Source organism: Phocoena sinus, chromosome 4 (genome assembly GCF_008692025.1).
Source record: "Phocoena sinus isolate mPhoSin1 chromosome 4, mPhoSin1.pri, whole genome shotgun sequence".
In the NCBI taxonomy this organism is placed as follows: domain Eukaryota; kingdom Metazoa; phylum Chordata; class Mammalia; order Artiodactyla; family Phocoenidae; genus Phocoena; species Phocoena sinus.
This window is the reverse complement of record NC_045766.1, coordinates 136,892,547-136,907,501: the sequence shown is the minus strand read 5'-3', so window position 1 is coordinate 136,907,501 and position 14,955 is coordinate 136,892,547. Positions and strand designations below refer to the sequence as shown.

Here is a 14,955-nt window from a genome sequence, read left to right as displayed (position 1 = left end):
CGGGCCGGGGGGGCGGATCTTAGACGCTTGGGGGCGGGACAAGGGCGGGCCCTCGGTGCGTGGGGAGGAGCCTAGAAGGGCTGGGCCGGGAGGCGGGCCCTTGGCATATAGGGGCGTGGCCAAAGGAGGGGCTTCTCTGCGGACGGGGCGAGGCAGGGCGGAGAGGCGGGCCCTCGGCGCGTGGGGGGGCGTGGCTAAGGGAGAGCGCTCGGTGAGTGGGGCAGAGGCCTGGGAGCGTCCTCGACGCTCGGGGCAGGGCCCGGAAGACGGGCCCTTGGCTTGGGAGGCGGGACCAGGAGGCGGTACCTCGGCTGGCGGGGTGGGTCCCGGGGGCGGGTCCTGAACGCGGACTCCAGGGCGCAGGGCTCCCACCCCAAGTCTCCCGCAGCTTCCCGGCGGCGGGCGTCGCTCTCAACGAGAACAACTAGCTCCTGCCCTCGCCGCGGGTCTGCTTCTGGGGAGACATCGCACAGGTTGGGGGGAGGTTTGGCTCCGCCTCTCATCTGGGCCTTCCCCCGACACACCCAAATGGAAGGGGGAAAAAAAAAAAAAAAAATGGAAGGGGACGTCGGTCAGTGAATCAGCCGGCCCAAGGAGAGGTTTGGAATTACAGACAAGGAAAACCGATGGACCCGAGAAAGGTGGGCACCATGGCACTTGGCCATCGGGACTACACCCAAACTCTCGGGGAGGAAGCGAAATGAACCCTTCTGTACACGCTCGGGCCGCTGGAGGTTTGGGGACCCTGGTAAGGTGCGCCGGCCCCACAGGCCGCACTTTTCCGACCCTTGGCATCTGAGAAGGTGAGGTGGATTATTCCTGGAATGAGCTTCTTAATGTGGGCTCTGGCTAAGAAAGGAGACCTCACATCAAGTCTAAAGAGCATTCATGCTTCCAGATAAACTCTAACCCCTTCCTGTCATCCTCAGGAGCCTTCGGACCTGGACAGTCCAGACGCACCCAACCTGGCGTGACAGCTGCAGAGCAAGAAGCACCTGATGACGGGACTCGGGCAAATTTCACCTGAGCATCCTGATTGCACCAGCTCAGGCTCCCAGCCAACCAAAGCAGTGCCACCTGTTGATCGAGGTTGTGATTTCTATGGAAGCCTCTAACAATTTAACCCCTCACTGTCCCCTGGGAATTTTCAGACCTAGTTTGGGGCTCATAAATGCTAGGCCATCCATGAAAGAGTTTGGGGGGGTGGGAGTGGGGAGTCCATGAACACGTTGAAATTGTGTAGAATATTTTGTGTTTATGTATGTTTCTGGAGAAACAGTATAGAGTTTGTATCAGATTCCCGAGGGGATCTATCACCTCCCCCCAAACATCGAGAATGTTTTAATAGTTTGGGATGCTGGACCTCTCACCAGCCAGGCTTCTGATTCTGATTCCATCTCCATCCAATTGGCATATACCAAGTGTCCCAGATGTAAATCCTCTAATGGTCAATTCTAGGAATGGTCTTAAAGTAAAAACAGAAGAAAACTAAAGGATTGAGCATTTGCAAGACAAAGAATTAATTTCATGAAAACTGATTTCCTAATGAAGATGCGATAAGCTCCATTTTTACAAAAACAAAGTTGACAAACGGGTGTTTTTTTTTTTTTTAGGTTTCTCAAATCCTAGCCACACTGCACATGGCATTGAACTAACAGAGATAAAAGAACTGCTTATACCCACCATTAAGGAGAGAGAATCAGTTTGTGCCAAAACCACCATGTACAACTTTGTCCTAGTGCATTTATATAAAATAAACCACTTCCCTTATAGTTAGGTCACCTAGCTCTGAAGAATGCCAGATGTGTGTGGGAGGTTAATATAAATTAACTTTGACAAATAAGGGTAGTGTAAACCCTTAAAAGAACTCCATTTATAATCAGGATTATATGTAAATGTACAGCACTAAGATTTAAAAGTTTATTCTTACAAGGATCTGTTTACTTGGGTCAAGCGGTCTTGTCACCCTTGATGTACTGAGCTGTATTCATCTGTTTAAGACATGTAAATAGCATAGGTTCCTTGCATAATAATACTCAAACTAATTAGGGCGCTTCAGATTTAATTTAAATCAGAATTTTACCCCTTTCGAGAGTGAAGAAAGCACTGTAAATCAGAGGAAATGGGTCAGGCTGGCCCACCTATCAGGAAGATTGGCCCAGGGAAACTCATTCTGAGTTTCCGTGTGCAGATACTGGTGACCCTCCAAGCCCGTCTCATCTCCACCCATCTTTGTAGAAATCTTGCATAGTTCTGAAGTTGATGCTGTTCCCACTTTGTGGTTGACTTGCAGTAACGAGTAAACCTTTGTCAGGATGGTCATTATCACCTGCTTTGATCTTCAGTGTATCACTGTTTGGGCTCTTGGGCTGTCACAATCCTGTTACAGTTCAGTAGGTGAGGGCAAAGTCTACAGACCAGGTCTAAAGCTGATGCCGTGTGTGGGTTTCCCACACGAGTGTCAACCTAGAAAAGTATATCACAGGGAAGCTGATGTGGATGGGATCTCTGGCACCATTTGGTGCCTAAAAACACGTATGAGATAATCCGTTTAAAATATGCCACTTTAGGGAATCCCCTGGCAGCCCAGTAGTTAGGACTCCGCACTTCCACTGCAGAGGGGGCAGGTTCGATCCCTGGTTGGGGAACTAAGATCCCACATGCCGTGTGGCACGGCCAAATAAATAAATAATAAAATATGCCACTTTAAGACCGTATTTCATGTATCTAGTTTATGGAAAAGTTCACACAGAGGCTGGTTTGGGGATCTAATAACCATATGGCTTACAAATCCCTTAGATTCAATGTATCATCTTCCTTAATTTTTACACCAAGGGAGTTGCCTGTGGTCTTTAGACTCGTCATAGTGAAGCTGGATGTACCAAGTGCTAGGCACCAAGGAAGTTTTCTGTCAGGCAGGCCTGGATACAATTCTGACTCGTGGCTCTTAGCTGTGTGATCTTGAATAAGTTAATCAGCCTCTCCAAGCCTTTATTTCCTCACTTGAAAAAATGACATTAATCCCTACCTCAAAGGACTGTTGTGAGAATTATGTAAAACAATGTCAGGGGCTTCCCTGGTGGCGCAGTGGTTGAGAGTCCGCCTGCCGATGCAGGGCACGGGTTCGTGCCCCGGTCCGGGAAGATCCCACGTGCCGTGGAGCGGCTGGGCCCGTGAGCCATGGCCGCTGAGCCTGCGCGTCCGGAGCCTGTGCTCCGCAACGGGAGAGGCCACAACAATGAGAGGCCCGCGTATGGCAAAAAAAAAAATAAGACAATGTCAGGAAAGTATTAAGCGTGACATATGGACTAGCACGCCATGGGTTCTCACTTCATGATATTTTTGCCTTTATAGCATACTATGAAACGTTTTCATGCACTTCTGTTCGTTAGATTTCTTTTGGTTGCAAGCAACAGTAAGTCACTTCAGACCAGCTTAAGGAAAAGGGAAACTTCTTTAAAGGATACAAGAGTTTCTTAGAGCATCTCTTAGAACCTAGGATCTCAGGGATGGTCTGAAGCTGGGGAATGGATGCCACTGTGAGAAGAGGGGCCATCTCTCTTTGGGCCACGCTGTAGCTGCTTTTCTTTATCTTTTTTTTTTTTTTTTACGGTACACGGGCCTCTCACTGTTGTGGCCTCTCCCGTTGTGGAGCACAGGCTCCGGACACGTAGGCTCAGCGGCCATGGCTCACGGGCCCAGCTGCTCTGTGGCACGTGGGATCATCCCGGACCGGGGCACGAACCAGTGTCCCCTGAATCAGCAGGCGGATTCTCAACCACTGCGCCACCAGGGAAGCCCCCTGTTGCGTTTTTGTTGTTTGGCTACCCATTCCTTCTGCAATCTTGACTCCCTAGCAAACTTTCTTTGCAAGTATATTTCTTGTCTTTTGTAAGAACCTTTGGTCGCCAGGTCTTTTTTCTATAGGGTATAACCAGAACACAGGAGGCTGCTTGCAAAACCAATCTCATTTGAAAGCAGTGGGGTTGCCTGTTTTCAGAGAGACCGCAAAAGGGGCCCAGGGAGGGGCATCTGAAGAACCACCCTGGGCTGTATCTTACAGGGGAGCAGAATAGGCTAAGGAGAAAATATCTGCATGTGTCAGAGCAAAGAGATGGTCTGGACAAAGTTGCCCAGGCATGAACTAGATGAAGAGTGGCAGGGCAACCTTGCAAACGTTCTGGGAAGAACACAGGATGCAAAACCCAAACGGAAAACCTATTACGGAAGAAACCATAACCCAACAAAATAAGGACATTCCTCCCGAGTCCCTCGAGCCACACAACTTCATAAGTGTAAGAACCAAACTCAATGTACTCAAATGTAGGAAAACAGAATGAGATATAAAGCAGGGTTGCAGAACTAAGGAAACAGGATAAATCACCATCCTTATAGAGTCGACAACCTGGAAACAGCAAGGGACACCTGGAACGTGGCTGGGACCCGCTCTGCAGCCCTGGGACCTCTCAGGAGGTTAGTGGTTCTCTAAGTGCCATCCCAATACCAGCAGCACCTGGGAACTTGATAGAAATGCCCACTCTTGGGCCCCAATTCCAGGCAATGTTTTCACACACCCTCCAAGTGATTTGGCTGCCCTCTAATATTTGAGAACCACCAGACTATGTGCATCTCCCTCTCAGGCTAGAGCTTGGGCAGAGCAAAATTGCTCAGCTCCATCGCAGAACTAGACACTTTCCTTTTTTAAAAAAAAATAAGTTTATTTATTTTGGGCTGTGTTGGGTCTTTGTTGCTGTGTGCGCGCTTTTTCTAGTTGTGGTGAGCAGGGGCTACACTTCGTTGCGGTGCACGGGCTTCTCATTGCGGTGGCTTCTCTTGTTGCAGAGCACGGGCTCTAGGTGTGTGGGCTTCAGTAGTTGTGGCACAGGGGCTTAGTTGCTCCACGGCATGTGGGATCTTCCCGGACCAGGGCTCGAACCCGTGTCCCCTGCATTGGCAGGCAGATTCTTAACCACTGCGCCACCAGGAAAGTCCCAGAACTAGACACTTTCTCATCGACGCCCCGCAAGGACAGAAACAGAATCGGACTACAACACCAGAATTCATTCATTCCCCAAACATTTATTAAGCCTCAAGTGCCAAAGCAGACATTCACCACGTTTGGACGACTTTGTCCCGGACTAGCTGCCCGTGAGGCCCGGTGGCATCTGGAGGCAGGAGGGCCAAGTAGACGGGAGTCTCAGCCCCCTCCTCCACGGTCCTGGAGCCGTGAGCTCCCACCATGTCCGTCTTCACCCACCCGGGGCAGCATGCGTTCAGCAGAATCCTGTCCGCTTGTCTTTTCTCATCCAGACGCTGGGCCAGGATTCTCGATAAGACCGTGACCCCCAGTTTGGACACCCCATAAGCAGAGTTGGGCCAGCCTTCCCTCTCATGCACCTCATTTTTCGTGTCCTCCACGAACTTTTTCATGAGCTCCACCAGGTCTTCCTCTGTGAGTGTCTTACATCGGAACTTCTCCTGCAGATCTTCGCTGCAATTTTCAAGGGCTTTGGAACCCTGTAAACTGCTGACATTCACCACTCTGCCTGAAACAGAATAAGAAAAATATAGAAGCATATCACAAATAAACAATCGTTGGTTGACTACTGACAAACATGATTGAGTCATGGGGCAGGTGTAATTGCTGATTTAAAAAATGATTCTAGGGCTTCCCTGGTGGCGCATTCGTTGAGAGTCCGCCTGCCGATGCAGGGGACACGGGTTCGTGCCCTGGTCCGGGAGGATCCCACATGCCGCGGAGCGGCCGGGCCCGTGAGCCATGGCCGCTGAGCCTGCGCGTCCGGAGCCTGTGCTCCGCAACGGGAGAGGCCACAACAGTGAGAGGCCCGCTTACTGCAAAAAAAAAAAAAAAAAAAAAGATTCTAATAAATAGCCGAGCATTTTAAGCCCTTTAAAAAAAATAAAGATTCTAGAAGGCATTAAAAAAAAACCTCCAAAGGTATTCAAAAATGCCTCAAGAATGCACCAGTGGGTTTTAACTTTTTGTCCCTTGTTCTCCCAAAAGGAAGAACACATTTCTGTCAATAACAGGGGCTAAAGAGCAGTGATTCATTAGGTGAGCAGAAGGTAGGTCTGTAGTAGAATCACCAGGTAGTTTTATAAAACACACCCTCCTACACACACACACATTTCCAGGTACTTGTGAACTTGCTTTCCGGGGGACAGCGCCCTCACCCTTAGATTATTTCCTAGGGTCCTGGGGCCACCTCTGTACCCGAGTGCCAAAATCAGGTTTAAGCAATCCCTTGCCAATGACCCTTGTCTATCCTTAATGATGGATACTTTCACATGTGGAATGGGTTGATTCTCCATCCCAGTTTTGATTTTCATTCCTTTTTTTAGCCCATAGTTAACAAATAATTAAATGTAATTAGTGAGTTAATATTCATATTAGCAATGATTCACAGCTACTAATGAGACAGATCTGTCCATAAAATAAAATATGAAGGCCAAAAACTAGAAAATAATTTGAAGCATTGATAGAAATCCCCAAACCAGTGAACGTGTGAATTTACACATTCTGTCCAACATCAAAAAGCACCAAATTTGGGGGGTTATTTTCTCATATATTATACTGAATCCATGTTCTTTGCATCCAACAGGATAATTGGATTTTATTTCATTTTCTGAATGGCATTCACCACAGGTACACATTTGTTGGTGGGGTGTGTACATGCTGGGAGATTCTTGTGGGCCCAGCCCGATACGGAGATGCCCTCACTCTGTCCTTGTACATAAGCATCTCACATAGCCCGCAGGGACCCAAGACTCTTCAGTATATTATTTCCTTCCTTCCTTCTCTCTGTCTCTCTCTGGTAATAACATAGTTCTTTCCCAACTTTTTTTTTTTTTTTTTTTTTTTGTGCGGTACGCGGCCCTCTCACTGTTGTGGCCTCTCCCGTTGCGGAGCACAGGCTCCGGACGCGCAGGCTCAGCGGCCATGGCTCACGGACCCAGTCGCTCCGCGGCACGTGGGATCTTCCCGGACCGGGGCACGAACCCGTGTCCCCTGCATCGGCAGGTGGACTCCCAGCCACTGCACCACCAGGGGTGCCCTTTTCCCCAACTTTTAACTTTGAAAAACTTTGCAACCTACAGAGAAGTTGCAAGAATGGTTTAATAAACACCCATATATATACCGTTCAGCTGAGTTCACCAACTGTCAACATTTTGCCACATTTGCTTTCTATCTTTCTCTTAATTGTAGGCAGATACCATAAACCTTCGCCTTAAAACACTGTAGTATACAGAAGGGCATTCTCTTCCATAACCGCAAATGTGATCCCATTAATCATCGTACAACACTATTATCTAAACTATAGTCCATATTCAAACGTCCCTAATTGTCTCAATAATCTTCCTTTATAGGTTTTTTGTTTGTTTTCATCCTGGGTCCAATGGATTGCATGGACCCTGGAGGGATAAATGGATTGCATTTAGTTGTCCTATCTCTTTAGTCTATTTAGACTAGAGCAGTTAACAGTGATGTTTTTAAAGACTCTAAGCCTTTATTTTATAGTATTTCCCCCAGTTTGGATTGGCATGATTTTTTTTTTTTATGATTAGATTCACTTCAATATTTTGGCCAGAAATTCTGCTTTGCTGAAGTTATGCTCTTCATTACTTGCTAAGCAGCTTTGTACTCAAACGCTTGGCTGCTACAAGGAATTAAATCCAAACAGGAAAGGAGGAAAGTAAAGAAAAAACAAATTACAGGAGCTACTCTATGCCTTTGATGGAAATAAAAATCTTCCCAAGAGGAAGAGGCGTCCTCTTTGATCTCAAGGCACACCCCTGGGGGAGAGGCCAAGGGGTGACAGTTGCAACAGCTAAATGGGCCCAATCAGCCCTGAAAAGGGCTCAGCCCACACCATCACCACCACTCTTGGCTGAGGTCCAGGTGGCTCCACGGTCCGGAAACAACGCCTACTGCGTTCCAGCAAGAGTGGGCAAGTAGCTCCCCCTAGTGGCTTAACCTATTCACTCAATCTTGAACCAATAAGCAAGCGGGTTAACTTTCTTTAAAGTGATATTATAAAGCTAAATAAAGTGGCTTTTAAGTCAGCTTTGAATGTGGAGAAAGTGACTCCCAACAAACCAAGGGGCAGCGGTGCTCAGCGTTTTGCCCTCTAGAGTGACGTTTATTGAAAAGTCACCACTATTCTCAATGTGTTGCAAACCAAAGATTCCCGCTTTGGGAATTACTGTTAACAGAAAACTGGTTAAAGACAGTGATTCACCAGCACTGGGTTGGTCCCTGAGCCCCACCCTCCCCAAAGACTTCTTTTACCTTTCAAAATGGTTGGTTCACAATCATTTGGTGCTATAATCCTTCCCTAACTAGAACTAATTATCCTGATTATCCTGTTTGATTGAGGGGTGAAGTTAGGAAACTGGGATACTGTTTCCAGCTCTACTACTACCTGGCTGTATTCACTTCTCTGGGGCTCAGTTTCCTTCTCTATAAAGTGAAGGTGTAGACAGATACCATAAATGTACTTTAAAAATGTAAGTTTTTTTCAATACTTTGCATCTTTCAAATTCTATGATTCTAAAATCCATAGGAAGATTTCATGATACTTGGTAAAACACACAGCTACAATGGAATACTATGCAACTGTGAAAAAGAATAAGAGCCCCAGATATAGTAAGTGAAGAAAGCAAGGTGGCAAACGTTATGCTTAGTGTCCTTTCTTTTTGTAAAAAGGGAAGCAAATATATATATATATATATATATATATATATATATATACACACACACACATTTATTTTTGCTTAGATTTGCATTTAAAAATTCTATCCCCTTGACCCTGGACACTCACCAACTCCATGCCCCTGGACCCAAGGCTTCTATGAGCCAGTACCTGAAACTCTACCTGTGAGCTTTCTATGATCCCATCCCACTAAGAAACCAGTAACAAGAATCACCTGTGGAGAATGGGGAGGGGCAGACAGGTGGGACTCTCACCATGCATCTTTTTAAATTTAAATATTTTTGCACTGGAGATCATCTTTCTTCAAAATGTTAAATTAAGAAAAGCGTGTTTCTAGTAAGAATCACAGAGTTCTTCCTCCTAAGAATCACAGTTGATTTCTTGGGAAAGAAAATCCTCAGGGAAGCAAGGCTTCTCTCCCCACCTCCCAGCACAGTTGTAATTTACACAGCTAGGCTTGTTTGTCAGCAGTGGTCTTCCCCACTGGACTCTGTGCTCCATGGACCGGACTGTCCATGCCCACAATGCTCACCACTGTATTCCCAGCACCAGAGTAATGCCTGGATTATGGTAGGCGCTCAATAAATGTTTGTGGGAAAAGTAATAAAAGTTATTCACTGAATACTTGAAAATGTGGGAAAGATATTTCCTAATAAAGAAAAGTTTCTTTTCGATGCTCTGAACCAGCTTGGCAAAGGTTGGTGCAAGAAGAAAGGAATAGAGGAAAATTCATAGTAATGAGAGAACAGACACTTTCCCCAAGCCCCAGGTGAACTGGGTGAGGCCCGGCCACCTTGAGGAACTGAGAAAGACTCACTGAAGTTGCTCAAAGGCAAGAGGCCTTTGGGGACCTGAAACACCTTATCCTTCTAGGATTCACTTCATGACTTGGGACCCAAGAGCATCACCATGTATCATACACATCTTTCTTTTGGGAGGTGGGGGAGAAGATGAACTTTTCATAAATGTTGAGGGAACAACTGGGTATATGAAAAATGGTACATTTAGATCCATCTCCTTCCTACACAAGGATAAACTTCAAATGAATCAGGTATCTAAACATACATGCATCTCTACACACCTAAGTTCACTCATGCCTGCCTGCATACAAACATACAAGTTCTGGGGGAAAAGGGAACTAATTCTTCCACAAACTTGGAGTGGGGTATACATATCTTTCAATAAAGCTGAAATGTTCGGATGAGGGGCCAGGTACTATGAGAAAATCATGCAGTTTTCTATTTTCCCCCCTACAGAGAAATAGCACCCCTGGGTGATTCCTGGGGGACAGCGCCCCGGCCACACCCCCCGGGGGGTGGGTCACGCCTTGCCGAGGGGAGGCAACCTGACAGTCCACAAAGCTGGACTTACCATGAGGTTTCACTATCGGCAGTAATTCGCTGCAGACATTTCTCGTGGCAAAAAAGTTTGTCTTCAGTGTCATCTCAGCTTGAATGTCGAACGGTGTCGGATCATCAACTTTCAAAAAAGAGAAGGAAACAAAGTGATGCATTTCCTCCTAAAATTCATAAGACAAAGTGGATCTTATCTCTAATGAAAGACAAAACCAGCTAACTTTAAAAACAATAAATTTATTGATTTTTGGCTGCGTTGGGTCTTCGTTGCTGTGGGAGGGCTTTCTCTAGTTGCAGAGAGCGGGGGCTACTCTTCCGTTCGGTGCGCGGGCTACTCATTGCGGTGGCTTCTCTTGTTGCGGAGCACGGGCTCGGCGGGGCGGGGGGGGCTCTAGAGCACAGGCTCGGTAGTTGTGGCGCACGGGCTTAGTTGCTCCATGGCACGTGGATCTTCCCGGACCAGGGCTCGAACCCGCGTCCCCTGCGTTGCCAGGTGGATTCTTAACCACTGCGCCACCAGGGAAGTCCGGGAAGTTCTCCCAAACAAACTACCTTTAAAACAATTTTTAAACCACGAGATCCGTGGTTCTCAAACTTGGAGCGTGTGTGGGAAGCACCTGCGGGACCTGTTAGAACACAGCATTCTGGGCCCCGCCCCCAGAGTTTGGGATCCTGAAGGTCCGGGGTGAGGCTCCAAAATTTGCATTTCTAACCAGTTCCCAGGTGACGCCACGGCTACTGGTCTGCGAGCCACACTCCGAGCAGCAGTGATCAAAGTTCGCAGTCTTGGATGGGCATAGGAGGCACCTGGGGATTCTGTTAAAATGCAGATGATCACGAAGCACGTGCGGTGGCGGGGCTGGGGATTCTGCGATTCCAGCGAGTGTCTAGCGGGGCAGGCGCTGCTGGCCGACAGCCCACACTCTGAGGGGCAAGAGTTTCCAGCTGAAGTCAGTGTTCCTCCGTGTGTCCTCAGGAAGCCGGGTATTTATCCACCAATTCCCCAGCCGTCGGCTCCGGGGGCTGTCAGTCGCCCCCGCCCCCGCCCGCGCTCCCAGAAAGCCCGCAGACCGAGTTGCAGGTGCAGGGCGCTGCCGAGGGCCCAAGGCCAAGGGGATGAAGACTTAACGCTTCACAATACTTCGTTTTCCTCCGCTCTGCCTCTTAGATTTCTCTTCCCCACCAGGTTGTAAGTGAGGCTGGCCTGTTTATTTCTACCCGCGGCACGTGGCAGATCGATAACTTTCTTACTCGAATAATAAGAGTAAGTAATCTCCTTGATCTCCCCCCTCCCGCGCCCCGCGCCCCGGCCCCAAAGGAAGGTGCTAATTCAGACCACACTTATATATGTTTGATAACAAACATAGCTTCCCTGGGGGTGGGAACCACGCTCGCTTCCTTTTTGCCAGAGCCTATCAAACCTCCCCATTAAAAAGCTCCATTAAAGCTCTCTCAAGTCCACTAGCGCGTGCACGTGCGCACTAATCGTGCTCCCGAGATCCACTTCCTGTCCCGAGCAGATGCCTCCTCGTATCTATGAATGCGCCCTTTCAAGGAAAGAGAAAGCCCAGAGTGAGTTTGGAGACCCTTCGCAGAGAAAATGTTTCTTGCATTAGAAAGCTGATGAGCTTAGCAGGGCGTGGTCCCCTCGCAGGAGTCCGATTCTCTTGCAAACCTCAGCAGCTGTCTGTTCTGGGAGGGTCCTGGGCTGAGCCCTGGCGTGCTCGGGCCCGCAGAGGCCGGCAGGCGGGCGGGGCGCACTGTGCCCGGCGCCCGGGCGGGTCTTGAGCTAAACGAACCGCTCCCGCGACTCCGTGGGAAGCGAGAACCAGCCGTGGGAGGCCAGAGCTGAGTGCATCCCGAGGGGCGGGCTCTGCCTTCCATAACTTAAGTGGGCGGGTAGGGGGCGTATGCGGCTCACTGTCTGGCACCCTCGGAGCGCCCGGGGACCTCCCGCCCCCCGCACCTACTCTTGAAGGCGATGCCCGCGTTGTTGACCAGCACGTTGAGCCCCCCGTACTCCCTGCGCAGGAAGGCGCGCAGGGCGCGGATGCTCTGTAGGTCGTCGATGTCCAGCTGGTGGAAGCGCGGACTCAGGCCCTCGGCCTGTAGCTGCTGCACGGCCGCCCAGCCCCGCTCCACGTCCCGCGCCGTGAGCACCACGTCCCCCGGGAACTGCCGGCACAGGTCGCGCGCGATGGCGAAGCCGATGCCCTTGTTGGCCCCGGTGACCAGCGCCACGCGGGTGTAGGACGGCATGGCCGGGTGCTGGGCGCGCGGGGCCGTTGGGTGAAGAGCGAACCGGGCCTTGGGCCACGGGCGGCGCGCGCTGCGGAGGCCCGGCCACAGTCAGAGAAGCCAGGAAGAACTGTGTTCTAGGCTCCAGCGCTGTGACTTGCAGAGAACGAGGCTCCGGTCCTCGGTCCCTCCCCTCCGAGGAGGGGCAGTCTGTTCCTGAAGGTTTCGTAACGCCCCATTCCCGGGTCCGCCCCGTCCCCCGCGATGCGCCCTCTTTTGGTCCCGCCTCTTGAGCCAAGCTGTGGTCTGCGGGGTCGAGACGTTGTTCCCCTAAAGCAAAAGCGGACGGTGACGGGTCGATAGGGTCTAGAGATTCCTTGCAGTTGGATTGAAGAAACTATTGTACGAGAACCCCAAAAGGAGAAAAACAAGTGCTGAGTAATTTTCTTGGGCGTGCGTCCGTCATCCACTGCAAAATGAGGATGTTCGCTTTTTCCTTGACTACAGTGAAATTATTTCGACATGGTAACTGCTTCTCAGGACATAGATCCCATTCCTTGCCTAAGAGAAACTCAAGAGAGGAATGGGAGAAAAAAAGGTCCCAAGAACAGATTTACAGGTGTGGGCAGGGTACCTAGCTGTGTGGGATCCTAGCTGTGTGCGCCCCCAAGTGGGAGGGAATGTTTATGAAACTCTCATTGTGGGTGTGAAGCCTCGTACCAGAATGTTTTTATTCATCTTACACAACTCCTACGGGTGCTAAGTGAGTGCATTCTAGGTTTGTCAAAGGAGGATACATATATGCATTTTTTTTCTCTAAGTGAAATTTGTGGCCACAAAGTTCAACTGAAAATGAATCTCCAAAGGTGTGTCACGGTGTGGACAAGCAATTAGAACTCCCACCCACCTTCTTTAGTGTAATCTGAGTGCATTTGATCTGAGTGTGTTTGATTAGTGACTTTTAGATTTATGGAGAGCTACGATCTCATTATGACTCAGCTCTACCCAAGCACAGGTTGGCTGAGCTGCCTGTGTCTGTCACCTTGACTCCACTATCTCCATCAAGCCAACAGGTGAGGTCAGGAAGGTGGGCACCTGCTGGGGCTCACCCAGTATTTTCTTTTTTCTCCTAAAGATTATTTGGAACTCTATTTTAAAGATATAAGGCTATTCGGGTTTTTTGTTTCTTCTTGAGTGAGCTTAATTCATGTTTTTCAAAAAATTTGTGTATATCACCTAAGTTGTTGACTCTGACGTGAAGTCGTTCATTATATGCCCTTATCAATCCTTTTAATATCAAGAGTGATGCCACTTCTCTCATTCCTGATATTGGTATTTTGTGTCTTTCATATCTTTTTCTTGATCTCTCTGGTTAGAACTATTTATTTATTTATTTTCTTAAGGAAGAAGCTTTTGGTTTCATTGATATGTTTCTCTGTTTTTTCTGGTTATATTATATTTCCATTCTAATCTTCATTTCCTCTCTTCTCACTTTGGGTTTTCTAGTTGGTTTGTGTTGTGGGTTTTTTTTTGTTTTTTTTAACCATGGAAGCTGAGATCATTGATTTAAGATCTTCTTTTCTAATATAGACATTAAGGGCTATTACTTTCCCTTTCTGTACTATGTTAGTGGCATACCGTAAACACTGATATGTTGTGTTTTCAATTTCAATTAGTTTAAAATACCTTCTAATTTACTTTTTGACATCATCTTTGACCAAGGATATTTAGAAGTATATTTTTTAGCTTCCAACTCTTTGGGGATTATCCAGATATCTTGCTGTTATTGATTTCTTAATTCTGTTGTAGTCGAGAACATACTTTGTATGACTTGAACTCTTTTAAAAGAGTTTTTAAAGCTGGGAGAGAGAGAGAGATGAAAGCACGTTTTTATACAATAGTAATCATCTAAACATCAGCGTGTGTGGCTCTACGTGTAGGATGTTGGGTGGCTCTCCTTGAGGGTACTGTTTTCTCTTTGAAGGATGAGTGATTTGAGGTCATTAGCAAGAAGGATTCTTTTAGGAAACTTGAGGAAGGCATTGCCATCTTGCAGAACGGGAAAGTGAATTTATTAGGGAATTAGGCAGCATTGACCAGCAGAGTTGGGGGCCTATAGGAGACCTGTGGTCATAAATGTCAAGACAGCACAATCGGTCTCTTTCAGTTTCCCCCCAGCATCGTCCAGTCCCTAGTGCAACTGGTGGAGGAAGTTGGAGGGTTGGTGTTTTGCCAGGCTCACACAGCACAGGGAAAGATGTTTTCAAGGAAAGGATTGTAGTGTAGGGCTATGGCATCTAAGGACAGAAGAAAGGACACGAGAGGGTTGGAAATTCGTAATAAGGGAAGTACAGTAGGGTTGATGGAACAGAGGTCTCCGAGGGCAGGGCTCCGCTGAAGGCGAAGCTTGGAGATTGGAGCCAAGCCGGGTCCTGGGGGTCAGTGTGGGATGCTTTGAGATCCAGATCTCAGAGGTTGCACAGATGAACCACATGAAGGGGACAGGGAAATCTTGTTGGTGTGAAGGAGGTCAAGGAACTGGGAAGCCAAGACGCTGGATGGATCCTGCACATAGCTACTGACCTCCTCAGAGATGAGGAGGGAAGAAAACACTGACCAACGTGCTG

At 48.3% G+C, this 14,955-nt stretch overlaps 1 protein-coding gene across 1 annotated transcript; it reads right to left on the bottom strand.

Moving 5' to 3' along the window:
* Positions 1-5,058: 5,058 nt before the first annotated feature.
* On the bottom strand, positions 5,059-12,697 carry LOC116753472 (carbonyl reductase [NADPH] 3). Its single transcript, XM_032631266.1, has 3 exons — positions 12,061-12,697; positions 10,107-10,214; positions 5,059-5,546 (listed from the first exon to the last, which is right to left on the bottom strand). The coding sequence occupies exons 1-3, from the start codon at positions 12,347-12,349 to the stop codon at positions 5,110-5,112; spliced, it is 834 nt and encodes a 277-aa protein (XP_032487157.1). The 5' UTR covers positions 12,350-12,697; the 3' UTR covers positions 5,059-5,109.
* Positions 12,698-14,955: the final 2,258 nt, after the last annotated feature.

Coding starts and splice junctions, on each gene's coding strand:
- LOC116753472 (XM_032631266.1), bottom strand. CDS start 12,349: ATGCCGTCCTACACCCGCGTGGCGCTGGTCACCGGGGCCAACAAGGGC. Junction 10,215..12,060: donor CGCGGGCATCGCCTTCAAGA/GTAGGTGCGGGG, acceptor CTTTTTTGAAAG/TTGATGATCCGACACCGTTC. Junction 5,547..10,106: donor GCCGATAGTGAAACCTCATG/GTAAGTCCAGCT, acceptor ATTCTGTTTCAG/GCAGAGTGGTGAATGTCAGC.